General features: G+C 42.3%; 1 protein-coding gene across 1 annotated transcript in view; it reads right to left on the bottom strand.

Moving 5' to 3' along the window:
* Window positions 1-25112, bottom strand: part of SCFD2 (sec1 family domain containing 2) — a 398635-nt gene that overhangs the window by 24889 nt on the left and 348634 nt on the right. The window contains exons 6-7 of the mRNA XM_073237624.1: window positions 11842-11987; window positions 2-136 (exon numbers count right to left, since the gene is read on the bottom strand). Coding sequence (XP_073093725.1) covers window positions 2-136; window positions 11842-11987 — 281 coding nt within the window. The remainder of the gene's footprint in view (window position 1; window positions 137-11841; window positions 11988-25112) is intronic.

Here is a 25112-nt window from a genome sequence, read left to right as displayed (position 1 = left end):
CCTTCATGAACATGCTGAATCCAGTTTTAAGGAGATCAGTGAGGCCTGAAGACATGTGTTCAATATCAACTGGATCTGGCCTCTCAGGATTAAAGATTTCCTCCACAACCTGCTTCAACAATGGCTTATAGGACGCCTGCAAAGGCAAAATATCGTGCTGTAAGTAAAAGGGTTTGTTTGGTTTGTCTGGAGGGAGGATCGCTTTATCTGCATCAAAGAGGCAAAACAAGTTTATTTTCATACTGAGCAATGCTACGATTCTGTGTTTGAAATGGTAATTATAACAACATTGGGTTTTTGGTAAATTTTCACCTCAGTACTCTAACACTAATTTTTGCTTCTCACGCTCCCTCCTACAAGCAAATATCTCTTACCAAAGCTGCCATCACAGTATGACTAGTTTTTCAATCTAGATTTAAAGTGACAATTTCATGTATGAATGGTACTGGAAAGCAAAAATTGTCATTTGAGACACACATAAAGATGGCCTCCAGTCTTTACTAAACACTCTTAGAATTATGTTTTCCTCTGCTAGGAACTCAGATGCTGAATTTCAATGTAGGTTGCTATCCATGTGTACGCCAATCCCTCTGTCCTCTACAGAGCTCAGTTCCAAGGATGACTTGGCCAGAAAAAGAAGGCAAGATGCCAAAAAGGAATCTGATGAACATCAGGGCTTAGAGAAGGCAGGCCACATAGCACTGTAAGAATTGCGGTAGAAATAAGTTGATATTATTTTGCAACAACCTCTAAACTTTGATAAACAGTGCTAAATCTATCCACATTTAGTAATCCTGGGAGGCAGCTGCCTCTGGCCACTGCACTTCCTGAGTGCACTCCCCCCAGCTCCTCCCTAGGTTGCTGGCCTGAGCTCCTCTGCCATTCTTCCCTCCCACCTGCAGGCCCACCTTGCCCGCAGGTGTCCCTGCTGCTGCAGTGAAGGAAGAAGGAGTGTCTCCTCTCAGTGCACTCTCTGATGATTATTAGAGCCTCAGAAAGGCCAGGTTCTGACAGAGTGCTGGTGAGATGCCTTAAACTCTGTTTCTCTCTCTGCATTGGTCAAATCTGTACACTGCCTGCGGCAAGTGTCAAGGACATTTGGCTCATGGTCTTCATCGCTGGCTTCATCTTGCTTTTCTCACAGTCATTTTTGCTTTTGTTTCCCCTTTATTCAATTTTTTTACTTAAAATATCTTAAAAAATAAAGAAGGGTTTAAACCATCAAAGTCATAAACAACCATTTAGCTGGAATATAAGTGGTGCATTTACCAGGGTTAGAAGATAGGGAGAAATAGCAACTGTTCAGTTGAGGGGTATAACCCTCTTAAGTTTATTAATCAAACAGACCACTGCATGGCCAGGGATCTCTGAAAGGTAAAGCGGTGGACAGCACTTAACGTTGTTAAGACAGAGATTAAAAAAAAAAAAAGTCAACCTTTCTCAAAACAAAGCTATATCAAAATAGGTTTTCACAATTCACCATACAAAAATCCAGAGGTTTGCAAATACACTCTTTTGATGAGGCCGTGGGGAAACAGATACTCTCCTATATTACTGATGGGAGTGTAAATTGTGACAATCCATGTGGATAGCAATTAGGTAGCACCTATCAATATTACAAATACACTTGACCTAGCAATTCCACTTCTGGGAATTTACCTTATAAACATGCTAATATATGCAAATAATACCCATAAAAGGTTGTTTATAGTTTGTAACAGCAGAAGATCGGAAACAACTGGAATGCCCATCAGTAGGGAGGTGTTTAATAAATGGAGTGCTTCCATAAGAAGAAATGCTATGCAAATGAAGAGAGAAACACTGCTGATCTGAGAAAAAGCCAGGTGCAGAATAAAGTGTGAGTGAAAGAATCTAAGGGAGAAATGCCATATGTTCAGCTGGCATTTGTGTAAAATGCGTTAACAGGGAATATGAAAGTTTTTATTTGCTGAAATATAGAAAAAATAAACTCTGATGTGAAGTACGGAGACTACCCTGAGCAGGGATCACGGTGTGGGGGACCCAACAGGGACAAAGGTGGGAGGCCGACTGTTCAATGTGTCATTTCTTAAAAAACACAGTTAAAACACCATGACAGACAGCAAGCAGGATCTTTTGTTTTTACTTGTTAAAATTAATAAATTACACGTGAAAGGAAGAGATAAGGCACACCAAAATGTTAATTAGGGTCATCTCTTGGGTCTGGAAGTAGGGGACATAATTTTGTTCTTTTTTCGTGTTTTCCAGAATTAACAGACACACTTCTAGAAACATAAAATAATCCAAGCAATATTGTCAGTGTTAAAAAAGAAAGGTCATGGAAAGGCCTGTGAATTCTGTAAGTCCTCTTCTCTGAGTAAATTGTCTTGAGACCTTTTCTATCATCTCAGCTGTCCCGGACATTTAATCTCTTAAACTTTAATGTCTTTGAACTTCCTTCCCCAAGGAGAAGCCCTTTGGCCAATACTCTGCACCTTATCAGCATTATCATCAAATGTTCATTGACTTCTTCTCTAGTAATAGAATCCAATTTTTAGTCAGGCACATTTATCAACTGGCTACAAGACTCCATTCTGCACTTCGTCGCTTGGGTATGGTCATGCATCCAAGTTCTGGACAGTGGGATGTAAGCAGAAAGGGACTTTCAGAAGTCTCCTTTTTTAAAAGAGGAAGCTTATGCTTTCCTCCCCTTTCTCTGTTGTGCTGCCTGGAACCTGTAAGTGATGCCTGGATCTCCAGCAGCCATAGCGGAAGACAGGGCCATTCCTTAATGATGTCAGAGCTGGAAGAAGCCTTTTTTGACAATGACTGGCAGAGTTGCCATAACCAAGACATGGACAGGCTAAATCAGGACCTACTTTGCATGACAGTACTAAACCTAGTATGCTTAAGCCATTATTTTTTAGATCTCTGTTCCATGCAACTGAATAAAATTCTCACACAAAGCACAAAAGGAATATAAAGAAATAAAAGGCCATCCCATCCTTCAAGGAGCTTAAGGTTATTTGTTTTATTAGCCTATATGCAGTTACATAGAATAACTTTAAAGAAAATCACAGAGAAATACACATAGACTGTTAACGTTTTAGAGAGGAGCGAATATGCCTAACAATCTACAAAAAAAACAAACAAAAAGGTGGTTGCTCTCCATAGGATGCACCTGTGAGAAGCAAGAATAAAGATCCTAACAAGAGACCAGACACAGGGAAAGATGGCTTGGCTCTGCAATCCAGCTAAAACACTATACTGACTTACTGACTACAAGGCCCAGTGAACCAGGTTGGGGGGATAGGACTGTTCTCAGGGCCCCATAAGGCCCAAGGTAGACTGGGGAGATGGGAAACAGGGAACATGGAGGGCTTAGAATCTCCCTCTCCGTTCTCCACTGTCAGGAGAAAATGCCCATTGAGCTCGGGCTCCCCTTGGGGTTGAGCAGACATTGGGAAGAGCTTCTCCCTTACCATCTTCATTCTTGGGCTTTTGTGATCATTGTATGTTACTGGGGAAGCTTGTAAATGTTTATTTTTATTTTTTAAAGATATGTAGGTAACATTTATTTATAGTGAGGAAAGAAACTGTCGTGTATATACAGAAAAGTAACAGATAACAAACATATCACATAATCCCGAAAAATAACATCAAAGCTTTTATTAATTAACTATCTGACATACTTCTCTAATACTCATTTCTTACATTTCTTGGCTGTGTTCTCTTTGATTACCTTTTCACATGACAGTAATTTTGAACTATCATTTTCTGTAGAGAGATGTGATAGCTTCCGTACCCAGTTTTGTAATGCTGGCTGGCACTTCTGCAAATTGCACTTGTGTTTTGCCATCTAGATGTTAGACTCTGTCAATAGGAGGCACTAGAGGGAGTCTGGGAGCCAGGAAGCACGAGCAGGACCTTGCTGCTCCCAGTTAGTTTGCTGGTCACCCGAGCATCACCCCAACAATTGCCCCTTACCACTTGAAACTGTCCTCAGTACTTTTTAGTACTTTAAGTTACCTTTAAATTAATTACCTTTATTACTTAAATCAGCTTGAGCTTTTTTCTTTTTTTCTATTTTTGTGTGTAACCCAAAGCACACTAAATGATGTAAGTACATTAATTTAGAGACATTGATAGGCTTTCCCACTTAAATATTATATAGAAAAAGGCCTCTGCATTCTTTATTAAAACAACTAAGCATAGAACAACTAAATAATATTGTCCATTCAAAGAGCATGATTTGGGAAAGACTTTCTGAGGTACAAAACAGTATTTGCCTCTTGACTTTAGCAAACACACTTAGTTTTTCCAAACAATCAGCCACTAGTTTGGATTGTTTTGTGCCCGAATCATGTCACTGAATCTGACTGGGATGAACTGCTTTGGCAGTGGCTTCTTAGATGGGCAACCTCTGATTGTCTTGGAATTTTCTATTCAGCCAGAAGCTACCCACTTTTCATCAAAGGACCACGTAGAAGGTGGTGATGGGGAGGCCTCCCCTGGTACCTGGCCAAAGTTTTCCTCACATGTTAGAAAAGGCCAGAGGGGACATTAGTCATGTAGGTTGTCTCATCGTTAAGAGACTTAACCACAGTAATTTAATGTAATTGTCCTAATCAAACATCCTCTATCTGTTCACCTTGGGGTGGGGCGGGGGAGGAGATGGGAGCAGGAGAGGAATTCAGAACACAGACAAGTTCGTTCTTTCCTTTTCCTGTCGATCATGTATTTCTAACTTATACCACATCCAGTGTGTGTCGGCAGTAGGTCGTCTGTGCCATACATGATCATTCAGACATCCAGGTTCTTGCGATTGAGTGGGTCCACCCTTCCCTAGGGCACTGAAATCCCATACTGAACCATTGCATCTCATCAGCATATGATGAAAGAGAAGAGTATGGAGTTTTCAGAGAGTTCTTATGGGCTTAGCCTGAAAGTGATCTGTATCACTTCTACCCTTAGTTCATAGGCCAGAATTAGTCACAACCTTGCACTTACCTGCAAGGGCATCTGGAAAATATAGTTGAACTGTGCCCAGAAGGAAAAGGACATGGAGTTTAGGGAACACACAGCATTGTCTCTGCCACTGTGAAGTCACGCTGTACAGTCTGGATTGAAACTTTAGTATAATTATTTCCTTAACAGCTAGCAACTTGCATGTTGTAGGCAAAGGATTATTAAGCCCTTTTCTACTTCTGGTAAGAATTTGACCTTTGGTTAACTTTCTAGCTCTGTTTCCCTGGAAACCTGATAAGGGAAGAATGTCAAACTGTAGCCAGGCAAGATTGCTTGTGATAAAAATGACCCCCACTTAGTAAACTGCATTAGCCTGGGAGTTCTATAAATACTGGATAGAAAGCAAGAGTTTGGGCTTCTCCGAGTACGATGACTCCTGTATAACTGGGCATGTTCCTGGGAGGAAGGCTGGAAGCTATGCCTGTGGAGTTGTTCCAGGGAAACTGGCTGCTATAGGAGATGAGGTTTTAAGCCAGGGAACTCCTGCCCCCATCCCTCCCCTCACTGGAGTCCAGTTCCCTTACTTGTGACCTGTCATCTCAGGAGCAAACTGAGATAGCTCCTTGATAGCTGGGTGGATTGCTTCATGGATGGTTATAAGAATTTTATTCCAGAGAAGAAACATGCCTGCTTTTCCCGATGGCCAGCTATGCTGCGGCCCTGGGCAGACGGGGCAGTGGGGCTATGATCACAGAGCCAAGTTTCCCTTTATGCACTGAACACACAGTGTCCAGGGCCCAAACTTTTAGGGACCCATGAAAATGTATAAACTTATTTTAAAACAAAACAAAAAAATGTATTCTTAGGTCAGATAATGTTTTGATATATAATACTGATATATCTGTCTCTACACCAATGCAATTGTGCAATGCAATTCTTAATAGTTTTTATTTTTATGAAGGAAGGAGACCATGAAGGCAAAAGAGCCTAGGGCCATGAAAATCATAATGTGACCCTCTCTGAGAGCCTGTGGGGCTAGCCTGAAGGTTTGGTGCTGCCCAATGAGATCTCTGATGAGTGTTACCCCTCATGAAATAGTTGAAGTTTCAAGAAAATTGAATTGATACCAGAAATTCTTTTTTTTTTCTTAAATGGTCAGTGTCTCAGAATGGTTAAAATTCAAAAATATCATATTTAATTAAAATATGAAAACTAAGATATTTGTGTCTATGTCTCTGGCTACTCTTTTATAGTAGAGAGAGTCAGTGATCAAGTCCAGAAGACTGTTCTGATTATCTACCTGATTCTTGCTCCTGAAGAAAACTATTGAGGGGAGCAGCAGTTTCTGATATCCACATGACAGAGATGATTTTAAGAAACCAGTCTAATGCCAACACCTTCTTGAAGTCGGTGCACCTTAAAGATGGCCTAGGATATCAATTTCCAAGGAAACCAGAATTGCCACCAACACATCTCCACCCATCGGCCCTGCGGACCTTGGCTCTGCTGGTTCGGGTGGGCACAGCCAGGGGTTCTCACTCCTGCCATGGAAGATGCCTCGCCCTTTCCTGCAAAGCTGGCTCTAAACAACAACTTCTCAGGAAAACTAGGCGTGTAGAGATGTTATTCATTTTGGTTCAATCTAAGACTGTACAGAAAAACGTCTGTTCAAAACAGCTCATGTTTTGACTAAAAATTTGACTAATTATTGCTTTCCCATGACTAATTTTTTTCCTCCTTTCATCTTCTTTAAAGGAAATGGTTTGCTCTAGAGATTAAGAAGTAGTTCATTTGTCTGTCTGTTCATCTATCTATCCATTCATCCATCCCTCCTTCAAACCAGAAGCAGATTACTTCTTAAAATTTTGACTATAGTCCCTTCAGCTTCCATAGGAGGAACTGAAAGCCCAAAGCCCCTGACTAACATGCTTGCACTCACACAGGTGGTTAGGGGTGGGCTACAGGCAAAGCAGGTTTCCTGGCCCCAAGTTTAGTCCTGTGTCATGTTGGTTGTTTCAGGAATGATGTTAGCATGTCTGAGGCGAGGTAGGAACCGAGCATAAAGCACTTGGAAAAGAACAGCCTGTGCTCAGGCTGGGGATTATTAACAAAGAAGCCGGGCCTGCAGACTGTTCAGAGAGCCATATTTCACCAGGCACAAGATGAATCAAGCCTCCCTGGGCCCTGCTGGTTCTAAATGCTTTCATTCAACGTGCCAGAGGGACAAAAGACAGTACATATCTGTGGGAAGTTTTCTCCAGCACAGCACAGCGCTGGCAGACTTCTGTCAAAGCAAGTCACGCAGGAGCCGTTGGATACTCCATGTGCACGGGTCCTGCAGCTTCTTGCCCTGAGACATCTGCCTGATCCTCTGTTGATGCTGCAGCAGAGGGACAGCAGCACATCAAGCCCTGTGGCATTTAGGAAGGAGGGTAAGCCTCCCATTAAACTGGAACCTTTGCAGTAAGAAATGAAAGCAAGATACTTGCTGCACTAGCAAATGCGGGGGCTTAGGCTTCCGGTCTACAGAGTCTATTAACAAACACAACCTTTCCAAACAAATGGGAGTCAGCAATAAACTCACACCATACACAGCAGCTGACAGGACAGGCAGCTTGAGGGTGAGTCTCTTTCTCTGCAGCCCATATCCTAGCAAAGGAAAAGATGAAATGCTACAAAAGTGGATGAAGAGAAGGCCCATTTTGTCTTTACTATAACTGTCATAGCAAATGCTTACATCATGCTATGTGTCAACTCCTGTCCAAAGAGTATGCATATGTATTAACTCACCTAACCTTTAGAGCATCTCAACGAGGGGCCTCTATTATTAGCTCCTTCTGACAGATGAGGAACTAGGCACAGAGAGGTGAAGTAATTGGCCTAAGGTCACACGGTTAACAGGGGGCAGAGCTGAACCCAAATGCTGCTAACCTCCATGCTAACCTTCCTCTCACTAGGGGGGAATTAAGAACTAATTCTAAGAATTAAGAACATAAGAAATGCCACATTGTGATTAAACTCACAGTCCAGGATCCATTCATCCATCCATCCATCCAACCACTTACCTACCCACCCTCCCACCAGGTGGCAAGACTGAGCTGGGCTCCCCAGATACCTTGGTGAGCAGACACAGATGCTGTCTCCAGCTCTGGTAGTGTGCTTTTCAAGTCAAGAGCTTCAATGGCAGCCACATGATCCCCACCATCCCCACTCTCATGCCTGTGGCAGAGGTACTGGTTCCCCTGGAGGGTTATGTGTGTGCTGATATTCTGGGCTTATTTCTGGAGACCCAGTCTGGGTCCCATTTCTGAAGTCCCATCCAGGTCCCAGCTCTTCCAGGGATTTTATATGTACTTAGTTCCTTGTATCAAATCATATTCTCCTTTAAACTATGAGAATGCATCTGGGCTGCAACTAACACACTTCCTTAGAGGGCTAGAGGATGAAGTACATAAGATGAGCCTCTAGTGCTAGCCAGGGAAACAGGAGTGGTTCTGAGAGCCAGCTAGGGTACATCAGAGCAGCAGAAAGGTGCCCTTGGAGGGAGGCTGGAGCTGGGAGGGGCTAAGATCCAGGGCAGAGAGCCCCAAGACTTCATCAGAGCTCAAACAGGAACCCAGGGCCAGACCAGGTCTAGTGCTCTCCCAGGAGTCCCAGGGAGCTCAGAAGATCTCAACTGGATTCTGTGTAAAAACAGCAAGGAGCTAAATAGAAAGCACAAATTTTTCCTGGAGCCACAGAGCTGAGGACCAAATTGGAGAAGGGATGGGCACAAAGTTGCTCAGCCAAGGACTATCTTCACAAATAGAAACAGCTGGACTCTGATTCTAATCCAGATGTTTGTCCTTTTCTAATTACACAGTTTGTGTCCCAACAAATCCTCCAAAATATGATCAAGATTTATGTATTACATTCAAGATGCACCAGCAAATATTTATTAAGCATCCACTATGTGCAAGATACTACTCCAGGCACTGAAGATATGGCAATTAACAAATCAGATCAAAATCCCTGTCCTCACATGGCTTTCATGTGTGATTGAAAACTTCTTCAAGTTCAAAAATATTGAAAAATCCAAAGTTAAAAATTACCCATAGTCCCATCAAGAACTTTCTCTATAATATGTAAATATGGAGTGAGAAATCAGAGTTCCTTCTTATTCATCCAGTCCTACCCATCCCTCACAAGGTAACCATTATAAATTTTTCCTTAATTTTTAAAGACTTATTAAATATATATACCCATATACTTTTTTAATTTTATTCTTTTTTTGACAAAAATAGAATATTGCTCTACAAAGTGATCTACAACATGTGTTTTTTTCACCTAATAGATTGTGAACCTCTGTTTTAGTTTGGATTCCCCAAGAAGCAGAGGCTGAGACAAGGATTCAAATACAGTCCCTGCTAATCACATTTAGATCTGTTCCATTCATTTTAATGTTTGCACAGCATTTCACTATGTATCTGGATCATAATTTATTTAATCAGCTCAGGATATACACATACTCCCTGCCTTGCCTCACTTCCTACTCACTGGCCTTTAGGATTTTTGGTGAATGTGTGGGTGTTATTGACTAACTATAAGGGCAGCATATGCAGCAAGGGAAAGTTCATTTTCCAAAGACCATGGTTGCAGGACAGGGTTCTGAGACTTGGAGAAATGACAGTGTTGGCAGCAGGGAGATAAAATCTAGGAAACTTATTATTGTCTTTATCAGGCCTAAGATTTATAGCTAATATATGTTTATGTGAAGTTGGAAAAATTAGTCACCATGATGAAAAGACGTTATTAACTAAGTGGTTTATTTTCCCTTTGCCAGCTGTAGCAGCCACTTGTTTCTTGACATTCTTTGGTCTAAATTTCTTTATATATCACCAGTTCTATCATGTCTTCTAAAATTAGTCCATACCACCATATTTGGGATTGGTGATCTTTTAAATGACAAGATTACACGCAATTGATTAACTCAGTGATTTCATCTATATTTTATGGCACAGGTGTACTCAGATCATTGAACAAAGGATGAGAATTAAGGCATAAAGGATGGGAACTAAGTTGAGTGCCAGTTTTTAGAGACAGATGCCCATCAGCACCATCAATCACTATTTTTAGAGCCTCCATGAGACCTGTGGTATATCAGGGGAGGAGGTTTTGTGTTGGTGGCAAAGACCTGGTATGTGGTCCTAGCTACCCGTGTGCCTGTGGCATGTGCCTGCAGTCTTCCTGGATCTTGGGATAATAACACCTCTCTGGCTTGCTGGTCCTGATGATTAAAGGAAAAACCAAATGCAGGAGTACTTGTCAATTACCAGCCACTACATGAACATTTGGGAGGAAGAATCTGGATTCTGCTACACCATAGCAGTTAACCTTAGCTATTGTCTACACAACCACCTTAAGGTGTCAGCACCCTGAAGTTGAACCCTTCACTACATCAAAGTCGCCACTGACAGCATGTTCTACTCTCTAAAAAGTCTTTGCAAATACAATGAATTTTACTGAAAAATGTCATGGGGCATTGAGGGGAGAAGATGCCTTCTCCACACTCTACATACTCCACAGCAAAACCTAATGCTCTTTTCCATCATAACCATGTGTTCTTCCTTGAGAGCTTGTTTGAGCCACCAGGAACCTTAGTTCTGTCTCCATCCTTGTCCATTAGAGAACGTCCAGCTTCAAGAGCTTCAGCCTTCCTTCATTCCTTAAGCTTCCCTTTGAGTCTTTCTATGGCTCCTCCCCTGCTGAATTTTTACAGAGCAACTACCCATCAAATCTTGAATTCCCATCTCATCTTCCTACTCACTGGTGAAAATTTCCTTCTAAGGTTCCCCTATTCTCCTTAGGAAGCGGTGAGGGGATTTTAAATAACAAATGTTACAAACTTCTTTTTTCCTTGCTATATTATTAGGTAATTTAATTATTCTAATTGTTCAAAAATATTTACAGATTGCTTAGATCCAGAAACTTGGGAATCATCTAAACCAGTCCCTCATCAGGCACCTGTAGTAACTGGGGCCTAAAAGGGAAAGGAACTTGCTTAAGGTTACAGAACAGGTCTGTGACAGCTTAAAGCAGCGGCTGACCCCCAATCCAGCGCTCACCTCACTGTATCAAGCCTGTAGTACAAATGGATCAAGAGGCTTTCAGGTGCAGAGTTAATGAACTCTGACCTGAAAGGGGACTTGCAGTTCATCTAGAAGAAATACCTCATTTTTTTTTTTGAGAGGGCATCTCTCATATTTATTGATCAAATGGTTGTTAACAACAACAAAATTCTGTATAGGGGACTCAATGCACAGTCATTAATCAACCCCAAGCCTGTATCTCAACAGTCTCTAATCTTCTGAAGCATAACAAACAAGTTCTTACATGGTGAACAAGGTCTTATATAGTGAACAAGTTCTTACATGGTGAACAGTGCAAGGGCAGTCATATCACAGAAACTTTTGGTTTTGATCACGCATCATGAACTATAAACAATCAAGTCAGATATGATTATTCGTTTGATTTTTATACTTGATTTATATGTGAATCCCACATTTCTCCCTTATTTTTATTATTATTATTTTTTTAATAAAATGCTGAAGTGGTAGGTAGATGCAAGATAAAGGTAGAAAACATAATTTAGTGCTGTAAGAGGGCAAATGTAGATGATCAGGTCTGTGCCTATAGACTAAGTATTAATCCAAGCTAGACAAGGGCAACAAAACATCCACGGATGCAGAAGATTTCTCTCAAAACAGGGGGGGTGAGGTTCTAAGCCTCCCCTCTGTTGGTCCCCAAGGGAAATACCTCATTTTAGAGAGGTTAAAATGGAAACTTTTCTTGCAGTCTCTGAATCCTAAAATTAAAACACAGATTAGATGGTTACTTTAAAACATATGTACTTGCCTGATGGGTATGATTTCCAGGAACATATACCGACTTAAACTGTTTCATGAGATTCCGAGCTCCAGCAATATCCCAAAGTGAAGTAAAGAGTTCATCCACGGCAATTTTGGATTTGTGAAATGTCAAGTTAATTGAAGAGTCACAGCCTGAAACAAACCAGAGATACTTTCTTGGGTGAGCACATCTTTAAATTAAGTTTTAATCATGACAGCTTGAGCTTGATGTAACACCGTTTTTTTAAAACCCTATTTTCCCCTGGCTGTTCACCAACTGTTTCAATCATCTATAAGCAATGAAACATATTGAGTATAAATGCCTTTGATGGAAGTAGAACTCAGAATTGCCTGGGATCGCAGCCACTGGCTTCAATCCCTAGACTGCAGAAGTTTCACAGCAAAGCTTCCCAGGGTCTGCTGTCCTTAGACCACAGCTTTGGAAAAATATGAGGAGATTCTAATGAAAATACAAAAGAGTGCTGTGATGGACCTCTCTCCCTTGAATCCTACCAAAAGTTTCCATAAAATAGAGCAGCAAGAATGAGAAAGATTACAGAATCACTCCAATAACAGAGTTTGCTGGGATGGGCATCTGTCTAATGTGCTAACAAGGAATATGGTGTATCTCAAAAAGCAGCCATTCAAAACTGATAAAACACAAAGTGGGCCTAATAAGACTATTCTTTGCACTGATTCTATTTCTTTTTGAAACTTATATAGATGAATTTACCCTCTATGTTGTTAGAAGCTCATTCAGAAGAGAAATGATTGTGGATAAGTCAGAAGTTAAAAAAAAAAGAACTCAAGATGAGTATTTTTTTTTGACTGGCTTATTTTTACACCACCCTTAGGAAATAGGAGCTATAATTTTCCCATTTTAAGCATGAGGGAACCAAGGTGCCGAGAGGTTAAGTAACACTCAGTGGACATTATCAATTCTCTGACTATATTCGCTCAGCCAACCTGGATGTCATCTGTAGTTTGGGGAACAGTTCTTGTATACTCTGCTTTCTATCTCAAGTACCTGCATCTATCTCTCTGTTTGTCTCTCTCTGTCTCTGGTCCCCTCTGGTTGTAGGAAACATGCTTGGCCTTTGTGGGGGCAGGCTGGGAGTGCTGGGAAGTCAGCACTCAGGGAACAGCCCAGCTTTCTGTCCATTAGATATTCTGAACTGTGGTCCCTATAGACTTTCCAAAGGGCCGTAGCAGGACTGACCCCCAGTTTCCCCCAACTCACTCATCAGTGCCCCCTTTATTGGCTCTCCTTCCTTCCCTGACTCATTTCCCTACTTCCTGCCAGTGCTTCCTGGGATATCTTCCCAAATAACAGTATTTGCACCCAAATCCTTGACTCAGGAACCCAGAGCTTCCACTGTGAGTTAAACATAGGCAGCCTGGATCCGGAACCTGTATTCTCTTTTTGGAATGGCTTTATTGAAACATAACTCATATACCATACAATTAATCTATTTAAAGTGTTCAATTCCATTTTAGTATATGTACACAGTTGTACAATCATCACCACCACAGTTCATTTTAGAACATTTTTATTACTTCAACAACGAACTCCAAACCCATTAACTGTTGCTCCCATTCCCCAACCCCCAGTTCCTGGCACCACTAACCTGCTCTCTGTCTCTGTGGATTTACCCGTTCTGAGCAATTCATATTTGTGGAATCATAGAATATATGTTCTTTCATGAGTGACTTCTTTCACTTAGCATAATGTTTTCAGGGTCATCCAAATTGTAGCATGTACCAATACTTCTTTTCTTTTTATAGCTGATTAATACTCATAAGATGGACATATCATATTTTACATATCCATTCATCAGTTGATGGACATTTGGATTATTCCCACATTTTTATTATTATGAATAATGCTGCTAGTTATACATATACAAATTTTTGTGTAGACATACATTTTCATTTCTCCTGAGTATATACCTAGGAGTAGAATTGCTGCATTGTATGGTAACTGTGTTTAACTTTTTGAGGAATTGCCAGGTTGTTTTCCAAAGGGACATTTTACATTCTCATCAGCAGTATAAGAGGGTTGTGATTTCTCTGTATCCTCAACAATTCTCATTTTGATCTATCTTCTTGGCTTGTAGCTATCCTTGTGGGTGTGAAGTTAGGAGACACTTGTTGATTTTGATAGAGAAATTGTTTTTAGGGAGTAGAGGTAGATCCAAATAAGCTTAAACTAAAGTGGAGTGTATGTAAAGTACATGTGAACATACTAAAGGAACCCAACCGCAGCAGGCACGGTGAAGGGCAGAGGGGAGGTGAGCCCATGTTCTTAGTTCCTGAGGGACACTGTGTGTAATAACTCTTGAAGGGAGAGCACCATTCTGAACTGCTTTTGCTCACAACACTTCCAACACCAAATGGGTGGGATTTTCTTTCCCCACACCAACTGATTCTCAAACTCTCCAGATACCAACTGAGAGTCCTACAATTCAATTCTGACACTAACTATGCAGTTAATGCAGACCCTACAGTTCAAGGGCTCAGCCCGACAAGATTATCCCCATTTCAGACACCAGGTGCAAGTGTCAGGGTACCACTTGCACTCCTGATTAGCTATCATTCGAGGGATCCCATGACCCCTTCCTCATGTTAAAAAATTTGCTAGAATGACTCATATATCACAGGAAAGCACTTTATTTACTATTACAAGTTTACTACAAGGGCTACAGCTCAGTAAAGTCACATGGAGGAGGTGCGTAGGGCAAGGTGCAGGGAAAGGAGCACAGAGCTTCCATGCCCTCCCCAGGCATGCTACTTTCCCAACACCGTCATGTTTTTAACAACCCAGAAGGTCTCTGAACCCTGCTGTGTAGGGATTTTTATGGAGCTCTCATTACATATGTATGATTGATTAATCATTGGCCATTGGTGTTTAACTCAACTTCTAGCCCCTGTTCCCTCCCTGGAGGTTATGGCTGGGGGCAGAAAGCTCCAACCCTCTCGACATGCCTTGCTTTTTTCTGCCGACCAAGCCACCATCCTAAAGCCGTCTAGGAGCACCGGCTCTCAGTCATCCCTCAGCATACAAGACGCTCTCACCATTTCAGAGGCTCCACGGGTTTTGAGAGCTGTGTGCCAGGAACTAGGGGCAAAGACCAATGTGGATATTTCTTATTTTATTATAAAAATCCTCTGACCAGTCTTTAGCTCCTGGTTTCCAGAACTGTCCAACTCATTGCCATTAAAACATTAAAGTGTGGTCAAGTGCAGTGAGTAGAAACCTCCTCATGTTCAGTGAACTGTGGGGGGAGAGGGAGCCAATGGAGGGAATTCTGGGAGTTGATGTGAATTCCCCAGAATTCGATGCCCAGCTTGTGGACAGGAGAAAATGTGCCACTTTCTGAGGAGCATATCCAGAACATCCTCCTGATTCTTAAAGCGGTTCACAACCAAGAAAAGTTGAGACCCACAGACACAGAGCACTTACTGACATCACACCACGCTTACTGTTGGCTTTGGAGCTCTAGCTGGGATGCATCAGCTTGTCCTTTAGCCAATAATCAAGCAGAAGAAACCCTGGAAGGTTGTGTCTTCACACTCATTCATGGGCTTCTTTCCTTAAACTCTCAGGTGAGCCATTTAAAATAGGTGAAATTATATCAATTATATCAAGGAGCTGTACCTTATGTATTACTCTCTCAAATTAAAAACAGCATGAAGGCAAGAAGAGAACATGACTAGTTCTAACACACGCATAGTGTTTCAATTCCTCTAAAATATAATTCAGCTAACAGGCTACAACATCATAAAATAACTCATTGTCTATAAAACACAAATATTCATCCAATTTTTGGCCTATTTCAGTTCTCTGGAAAGTGAGGAGCATGATGTTCATCCATTAGAGGAGTGGAATAGAATTATCCACTGGATTATAGATCATTGAAAAATTATAGATCGTACATGGAAATTGTGGAAATGACACTGGAATTAATTAAGCAAAGGCTCTGCGATTGCAAAAGAGGTTGACTGGGGAGTAGGTTGTGCGACAGCAATGTTTACCAATTACTGGTAAACTGAACTCAAATGAACCCAACAGAAAAATAAGATTGTCCAAGATATTGTTGGAAGGAAAATAAAAAAATAAAGTGAAACTTTCCTTAAAAATAGTCAGTTATCTCCATTGACCAAACCAACGGCACAGGGACCTTCTGTCCAACCACAGCCTCACTTCAGTGTGGCTGTTACCCTCAAACCAGGTGTCCTACCAGGTACATGGTTTGTGGATGCCAGGTTGAAGGGGGGGTTTTATTAGTTTTATTAGTCTCTGAGCATTTTCCATAATTACATAATCTCCACCAAAAGCAGGATTTACATTCATCTACCCAAACCCTATAATGAAAGATACATACACATCAACACACACTTTAGAAATGTGGATCACGTCACAATCCCGGCAAGTGTGGGTTCAAAATGTCCCTCTCGTCACAGACCTGAGCTCCTCCATGTACACCTCCTCCCACCCCTCAGAATCTCCTCTGTGAATGCAGCTCACCCCAAGTTTGTGCTACAATTAATATTAAAGGAGATGTGGGTGCAAGAGCGATGAAATGGGATGAATTCTTTTCCGTGACAATAGTGACAGCTATCATCACTGAATGCTCGCTGATATAGTCACTTATGCCTAACACTATGCTAAGACATATACATGTTAGTTTATGGAATATCCACAGAAACCCAATGAGGGTGGGACTATTGTCCTCACATTTTGCAAATGGGGTAACTGAGCCACACAAGGTCATTCAACTAGTAAGCAGCAAAGCTAGATTCAGACTCTTGCAGTCAAACTCCAAAGATGGTCACGTTAACCCCTCCATTCTACTGCCTTTCATATGTGCTAAGACCATATACATAATCAATAAAATTCGGTCTTATTATTGAAGAAATGCTTTTAACATGGAGTGAGCTGCAAATGCCTTTCTTCTTGGGAAGACCTGGTCCTGCCCCTGCGGGTAGATACTAATAGTGTGGTTTGCAGTCATACCCTAGGCCCACCTTTTGTGGCCACACAAAGTCACAAGGTGTGGGGACCCCAGACTTGGCTGCACACCCTCCTTTGGGTCTCTGCTCTGTAAGGTGCTGTAGGCAGTTCTTGCTAGTTAAGCTCCCGACAGCCTGTTCCACTAAACCAGCTTATAAGATAGCAGTGTTTTGTAAGGGAACTCTAAGCCAATTCCAGTCAATTCTCATTTAATCCACTTAGTTAAACAGATAATAAACCAGAAGCTGATCCTAGCCTTTGGCCAAGCAAAATCTGTGTATTTCAGTTGCCCACTGCTAGATAAGGGGGGCCCCAATCCCCTAGGGTACTCCTGTGTTCTTCTAAAATGTGGGATGACTCATGCCCCTGCAATGTCTTTCTCTGGAGGCCTTGGGGATCTCTCAGGCAGGGGTCCAGTTACTCCTTGGAGCACCAAGATAGGGCTCCATGCCCATGCCTGTGCCCCCTCTGTCCCCTCTTGCCTGTCTCCACTTACTGAAGTCCCTTTACTCAGCACAGTGAGAAGAGTGGTTTCCATGGCTCTGTGCACTGCAGGGACCCACATTCCCAGCAACAACAAAGTTAAAATGGAGAGAACGCTGAACAGTTTAACAACCCTCCTGGGAAGGCTGAAATGAAGCTGTGCCCCTCACTCTGGCCTGCCTAGTGCCTCTCTTGAATCTGGGTCTCTCAGTGGAGCAGGCTTCAATCTTTCTGGCTCTCGGGGAACCTTGTCAAAGGAACCTGGTTTCCACACATTTGGGTTTCTTTCTTAGGTATTTATTAAGGAAAATGAAGCATCTTGTGTAAGGAGGCTGCTATGTCCAAGGCCTTCATCACACACACACACTGGAGCTGAAGCAGCCCTTTCTAAGGCCTTCTAACACACACATACACACACACACACACACAAACACACACACACACACACACATGTGCATTCAAACAGATCAAGCATAAAGCATGTTTTAATATGGCTGGACAGGCTGGGGGGCATGACTGGAAGGTGATTTGAAGTGTCTCCCTATGTAGTGATATTCTCATAGTTTCAAAGAGACATCTGCCTGGGAAGGGGCGGGGTCAAAGAATGTCCTTTGAGTTTGGTGAGAGTGTCCTTTTCTCATCTGGACTGAAGTTATCCATGGCTGGCCTCCTCATCCTTCTCTGTCCCAGAGGTTGAGGACGTCAGGCCCACTTCCTTGTTTGTGCCTGTGCCTTCTGGCCTCTCAGCACCCGCCTGGCAGCAGGGGGCCACCTCCACAGGCTCCTGGGGTTAGAGGAAAGGTCAGCCTGGCAGTGTGACTCGCCAGAAAGGGCAGAGCACTGTGAGGTCATGACCTCCCTCATCCATCCAGCAGTCTGACATGGTCTTTTCTCTCTTTTCAAACCATTGTTTTAAAAATGGAGTCTTTTCTCATGGCTCTCAATACATGTTTGGGAAATGAAAACAAAATTAAACAAAATAAAAAAACAAATGCACCTTAGCAAGTGGCACCAGATCTGATATCTTTTAGGGAGGTTGCCTGTATAGCCACTGCTCAGTAGGGCAGTTCTGGTTAGCGCATAAATAAAACTGTGGTAGGAGCCTGAGTTTCCAAACTTGCCTTGGACAACACATGATTGAATGTCATTTAAAGACAGGGATCATGAAAAATTAATTTCTCTCATACACATACACATATACACATTACATACACATATATGTGTGCAGGTGTGCATATACATACATACATAAATAATTTGTTTAAAATTAAATCATAAATATTCATTTATTCACTAATCTTTTGTGGAAAGGCCAAAGTCTCTTCTTTGAGTATTGTCTGCTGATTAGAGTTCTGTCTTTAAAAAAAAAAGATTATGTTTCACGTAAAATTTCCAATTTTAGTCCACTTAAAGTAGAACAAGAAGTTTATGACACCTACAGCAAAATCTGAGAGAATTCTTGTTCACGAATATCTTGTTCACACCTAGTGCTCATCTTTACTGAGTTTTTCAGAAGCATTCAATTTGGTTTTACCTGAAACAATTTTCTTTTTGAATTCCTATTTCATCAGTATGTGAGAACATTTAAAGTTTGCAACTCAATAACAAATACAACTTGGATAAGCAGGTGTGGGAACAAACATTAACTGACTTTTAGGAATCATTACACCTCAACTAGGAAGAGCAGATGTGCCCAGGCACATGGAGATTGCCTGAGATTCCTTAGGCATTAAGGAAAATACAGCATCTCGAAAACAATGCCTTGTCCAAGGCCTTTGTCTGGAATGGAGCTGAAGTTGTCCTCATCTAAGGCCTTCCTGTGCACATACCCACATACGCATTTAAACAGATCAATCACAAAGCATGTCAATTATATGGCTGGATAAGCTGGGGGCAGAGTTTGGTCTCAGTCATTCTATCAAACGCAGGGATTGCAGAAGGTCAGCTGTTCTGGTGAATGGGTCATGGAGAAGCTGGATGAGAACACAAGAATTATACATATTTATATTCATCATATTTATATTATGTATTATAGATATATAAATGAAAAAACATTTGTATACATATTCCTGAGGTTTTCCATATTTATACTATGTAGGCAGTTGTACCTGTGTCATCATCTAATGTTTAATGACCTAGTGTGACTTTTAAATTCCTCTAATATAAAATAATCATTATCTGGGTTGTCAGGCTTTAGGTCTTGCAGGCTGATTTCCTCTTCCATTGTAGAGTCCTTGACCCACACCACATGGCAGGGCTCTTAGGCAAGTGTGGAAGTAATGACATAAATATGCTTGGATGAGTGTGTGAGTGAAGCTGGCCTAACAAAGAAAACTGTAGTAAAAAATACCCAGGTGAGGCCACAAAGGGCCAGAGACAGACCCACAAAGGCTGAGCACTTCCTGCAATGCCTCCATATGTCTCCCCTTGGGCTCCCATCCACACTGATCCCACAGCCCCTCGGTTCACCGAATCCTGCCAAGTGTCTTGGAAGCTCCTGGCCTGTGGCCTATAGTTACTGTTCAAATGACAAAGGAAGAAAGGGGTGGGGTGTCGAAAAGCTCCAGTGGGAGTAGGGGCGTTCGTTCCTTGGTTGACCCCTGATCTCTGGCACAGTGCCTGACTCACAGACCGTACCCACTAAATATTTCTTAAATAAGTGAATGGGGAAACAGGGGATAGGAGAAAGAGCTGAATCAGACCAAATGTGCTGTAAAGCACTGATTCTTGAGAAGCTGATAAACTCTCTACAGGAAATTTCAAACAAAGAGCACCCAGATGGTTTTGAGGAATTGCAGCCCACATGCTTAAGTGGATCGACTCCCAAAGAGGCTACTTTAGAAGAGCAACCTCAAATGGCTGCATAAATTCTGGTTAACAAGCAAAACTAAACTTTACATGATTTAGGTATACAAACGTATGTCATAAAATGGTTTTACAAAGAAAGAGAATGATAAATACAAACCGTAGAATAGTGGTTACTTCTGAGGGTTGGGGTATGTGGGTGAGCAATCTTTTGGGGTAAGGTGGTAGGTTCATGGGTGTTTATTATGTAATTATGCTTTACAACATATATATCATATAATCTTTTAAGTGTATCAGGTATCATCTTAAAAAAATGTAACAAAACGAAAACCAGTCACACTGCTTTTCAAGTCTCCAGCAAATTCTGTTTTTTAAAACAGCTGAAAAAAGGAAGAAATGACAACCCAAATCTATTATTATTAGGCAGGTTTGGAATGTGTGGTGGATGTGGAAAGACTTGTACACTCAGGAGAGAATGCAACTGCCCAGAATTCTAGCCCAAGCTCTGAGTTTTTTTGTGAGAAAATATGGTGGGGAAGCCTGAAGGAAAGAAAATCGTCTGTAACATACTTTGAAGCTTGCATTTTAATGGCAGGGAACAAGACCGAGTTGCCAACGAGGCCCAGAAAGCCAGATGCAGGCAGTGGGACCAGCAGCCCCTGGCTCCTGAACATCCACGCTGCTTCGGGCAGTGCCAAGGAGGCACCAGAACAGCCAATCCTGGGTCATGGCAGAAGGAGGGAAACAGCTCCAACTATTTCAAAACACTTCCCCTAAGGCCCCTCTGAAAAATCTCTCTGAAGTAGCTTTTCTGATTGTCCTAACTACAAAGTAGATAACTACCTAAGGTTATCTTAAGACTTTATGTGGTTAAATAAAGGAGGCATCAAGGCCTTTGTAAACCTGTTGTGAAACTGTATCATATTAAATAATACAGTTGCATGTGTTTTTACATTATCCTATTCAATCAGGCCAAATCACCTTAGACAAAGACATTCTGAAGCCCAGCACTCAGAGTAATTGAAATACCAGGTTCGAGGCTATTTCTTTAAAAAGGTCAGCATTGATTTAACATGAGTTACATAATCTCCTATTATGGGGCTGTCCCCATAGGAAAATCAACTCTCTCTCATGTCATTTGGACTTTGGGTCCCTTTTCTGAGAATGCAACAAGTGGGGGAAATGCTCATGCAGGCACTTGTGAGAGCCCATGCTCCAAACTCTCCCATCCCAGGGAGGGCAGCCCTCAGGCCCCTGACAGCAAGCACAGACAGGCTCCCGAACCTGAGGTGCCCTACTATGGGTACTTCTGAGCACACTGATCATCTTTATTCTGTTGAATTACAAACTTGCCATTTATACGGCAAGTCCCCTTTTAAAGTGTGTTGACATCTTTGGTAGTTCAGAATAGCTCGAAATGGTTTTCTGGACTTGAGAGATCACCTGCATCTGGCTGTTTTCAGGAGCTGTCAGGAGTCAGAGCCCCTGGAAACCGTGCTGCACCTTTAAACACTGTGACAAGCTACTGCAGTTGATCCCATTTTCTGAACTAGGAGAAAACAAGGCTGTGTCACATGCACCAAGTACGCCCAGGAGTCAAGCACAGCTGGCAGTTTTTGCTTGCTTCTTGTTTGACTTTTGAGGGGGTACTTTAAGAGCAGAAGCAGCAAAAAAGAAACAACAGAATGGGTATAAACTTGTGGGGCAGTTTTGATCAGCTTACTTGATTTTTGCTTGAATTGAGAAAGATTATCGTCATCCAATTTTATGAGGCAATAGTATTCCCCCAGTGGACCGTTACAGAACCAATGAGCCTGTCTGGCATTTCAGAGAGGGAACTGGAAGCCCAGACACTCCTGCATGGATGGTCCTTCCAAGACCTACTGCAGGCGGATCCCCCTGCCCCTCACCTGTGCCTGGCGTGCCCCCCCACCCCCACCTCCCGCAGCCTTGTACCTTGTTAGCCTCCACCCACAGCTCCTGAGCAGAGACATGTGCAGCTGCAGCAGAGGCCAGAGCTCCCCTCAGAAGGCCGCTTGGAAGGCTTCCTGCAGGGAGGAAGCTGTGAAGGACCACGCCACAGTGCACCATTTCTGCTTCTTTCTGCATCTTAGCTCAGGTCCAGTCTTGTTACTGGTTTCAAAAATAATATCACAAGTCCATTGCCCAGGAAGAATTTTTAAGAGATAAGGTTGTACTTTATTTCAGAAATGCCAATAATGTTCAGAGTGTGGGAATACTACGATATCATTTCTGGTTCTGATGTGTCACTGGAAAATGCTCTCTTATCCGAATTACAGTGAATAAATCACTCAGGGTTTGGCTTGTCTGCTAATTACACAAACCTATGCTACAGCTAATTGTCCATTTATAGAAAAGAATGAAATTGGAGGCCCTTTAAAAGCTTTTTAAATTACTATCTGGTTCTCCCTTGCCTCCTCTTCTTTCTGTCATTTAGAGGAGTTTTTTTTAAAAGCTAACAATCTTTTCTTTCCATTATGCTTCTTGAATTCTAGCCTCACTGAGCTTGTTATGATGAAATTTGTAAATATGGAGGGACAGTGATGTCTTTTTATTTATATTTTTAGGGAAGGCTCTGTGATTAATAATATGAGATCATTTTTTTGATCTATTTGAGAGAAAGGGAAGAATAAACAACTGTTTGAGATTAGCCTGAAGTTTCTTTCATCTCTTTTGTTTCTTAAAAGAATACAAGAGCAAATGGAGTTTATTTTTCTTCCAGTAGCAGACAGATCAAATGTGACCCTCCCCTCTCCCCTCCTCCAACACACGGGAATCTGTCTGCCTCCATCTAAGGTTCCACTGCACCTGTTGTAAATCCCATCGCACCAAGCCGGCGTCGTTAGGCCTGAAATTTAAGCTCCCACTAAACGAAGCCCCTTATCTATCACTTTGCTGTAGTTTCTTTTGCAGGCAGTGTGGATGAGTGTGGGGCTTAGCCATGCCTGATTCAGAGATGGGACGAAGTCCAGAGAGGGTTGACAATGGGCCCGTGGAACGGAGGAGAGGGTACAAACACTACATTCTGTCATCTCATTTTGAGGCAAGAATCTTGAGAGTGTACCCCAGAAAAAAATGCAGGGAACTCAGGAAGGCTTACTGGCAGATGCCTGCCTCCGGCAGCTCAGGGCTCAGGCCATACTTAAGCTGGAGTTGGGGCCAGGGAGGCGGGGAGAGGAGTCACATGTCCCAGGGAGGAGGGAGCCGGGCTGCCGGCTTGGGTGGAGCGGCCCCTGTCTGAGCCTTTTGGCGCTGTTTACCTGCCCCAACTCCAATCCAGTCTTCGATTGCTGCAGAGACTCTCACCCATCTCCAGCCCTGATGAGGTAGCTAATAAGATGGACTGCATGTCTACAGGGCAACTTCAACTCTGTCGACAAAGATGAATCATCACAAAGCCTTAGGTTTTCTAGGCTTTCCAGCTTTGGGGAGGGTCATTCTCGAGCCTATAGCTGTTTTCACAGCTACTCTATGTCCACTTCGTGTCACAGAGGGTGATGAGGGAGGGGTTTGGGCTCCAGTGTGGATTCTTTCCCCAGGAGGGACGGGTCTGGGAAGGGGCTGAAGGACTGTGAGTCCTGGCCGGCTGTGCCGTCTGAAGGCAGACGCTACGGCTATAAGCAGGGCAAGGTCTTGACTTATTTCTCTCAAAGGGCGAGGAAGTTGAGAGTTAGTTAAGAAATAAAAACTCCAAAATGGTTAGAATTTCTTTTGAGACTTCACTGAGGAAAGAACAGCAATCAGCCCAGATTGTCCAGTTTGGTAACATTTGGGTTCTCCTGTCACACTCCAGCCCACAACGGCCTTCATTTCTGCACCAAACGCTTGCCTCCCTCCAGGTGAAAATACTGCAGATAGCACAGTACCAGGTTTAATGAGCATTCATGTTAGCACAAAGGTTTCATTGTGAATTCATGAAATAAAACAATTCTCAGAACTGCAAGGGGTCTGGTGCCTCATACAGAGTCAGGCACCCAGACCGGGTCACTAAATGTAACGTGTGGCTAGATCCAAAATGTGTAAGTCTTCTGAAAGAAGCAAAAACAAAAATAAAACTCTGTGGAGAACTGCGGGCTGTGGCCTCAGGGTGTTACATTTCCAGAGGCAGACACTCTGGTTTGTTGGTGGTAAAAACCCTGAGGGCCTGATCTGGGCAGGAAGCCCCTGGTGGTGGGCCGCTGCAGGGACCTCTGCACACCTCCCTCAGGCTGTCACGCTAGCACACACTGAGCTCAGTGTGTGCTCAGCAGGCTACATGGACTGTCGCAGTCCACTTCCCAGAATTTATGTTAAGAGAGGGTTAGAGAAATGTACAAGGATATAAGTTCCAAGAGTGGTCACAGTTATATTGCTTATAGTAGTGAAACACTGGAATTAAGTATCCATTAATATGAGGATAAAAACTGATGTGTTAGATCTATTACTGGTAGAAGAAGATAACCATGCTAGATTGTTAAGTGACAAGAACAGGATGCTGAACAGTGGGTATACTACATGTGGTATAGAGTATATATGCTGTCACATATTGATATGTCTACACATGTATACATACATACAGTATATATATTCACACACACAGGTACATACACACATACATATATAATACACACACATTTACGTACATGTTTATACAAGTCTGGAATAATATATTACAAGCTGTTGACAGTCATTATTCCTCTAAAACATCGTTTTCCAACAGAACTTTCTGTGATAATGGAGATGTTCTACACTGGCTATTGAGCACTTGAAATGTGGCTAGTGGGGAATCACAACTTTTAAATTGCATTGAATTAAATTAATTAAATTGCCACATGTGGTCAGTGGCTACTGTATTGGACAGTATCGTTCTAGAGTGTAAGCCCCATGAGAACAAAGATCTTTGTTTTAATTACTGAAGTGTTTGAACCTCCTGAAATAGTGTTTGGGCCTGGCCTGTGGTTGGTGCTTAATAAACA

This window comes from Manis javanica, chromosome 5 (assembly GCF_040802235.1).
Source record: "Manis javanica isolate MJ-LG chromosome 5, MJ_LKY, whole genome shotgun sequence".
Taxonomy (NCBI): domain Eukaryota; kingdom Metazoa; phylum Chordata; class Mammalia; order Pholidota; family Manidae; genus Manis; species Manis javanica.
The sequence above is the reverse complement of the archived record's forward strand: the minus strand, read 5'-3'. Positions and strand labels throughout refer to the sequence as shown.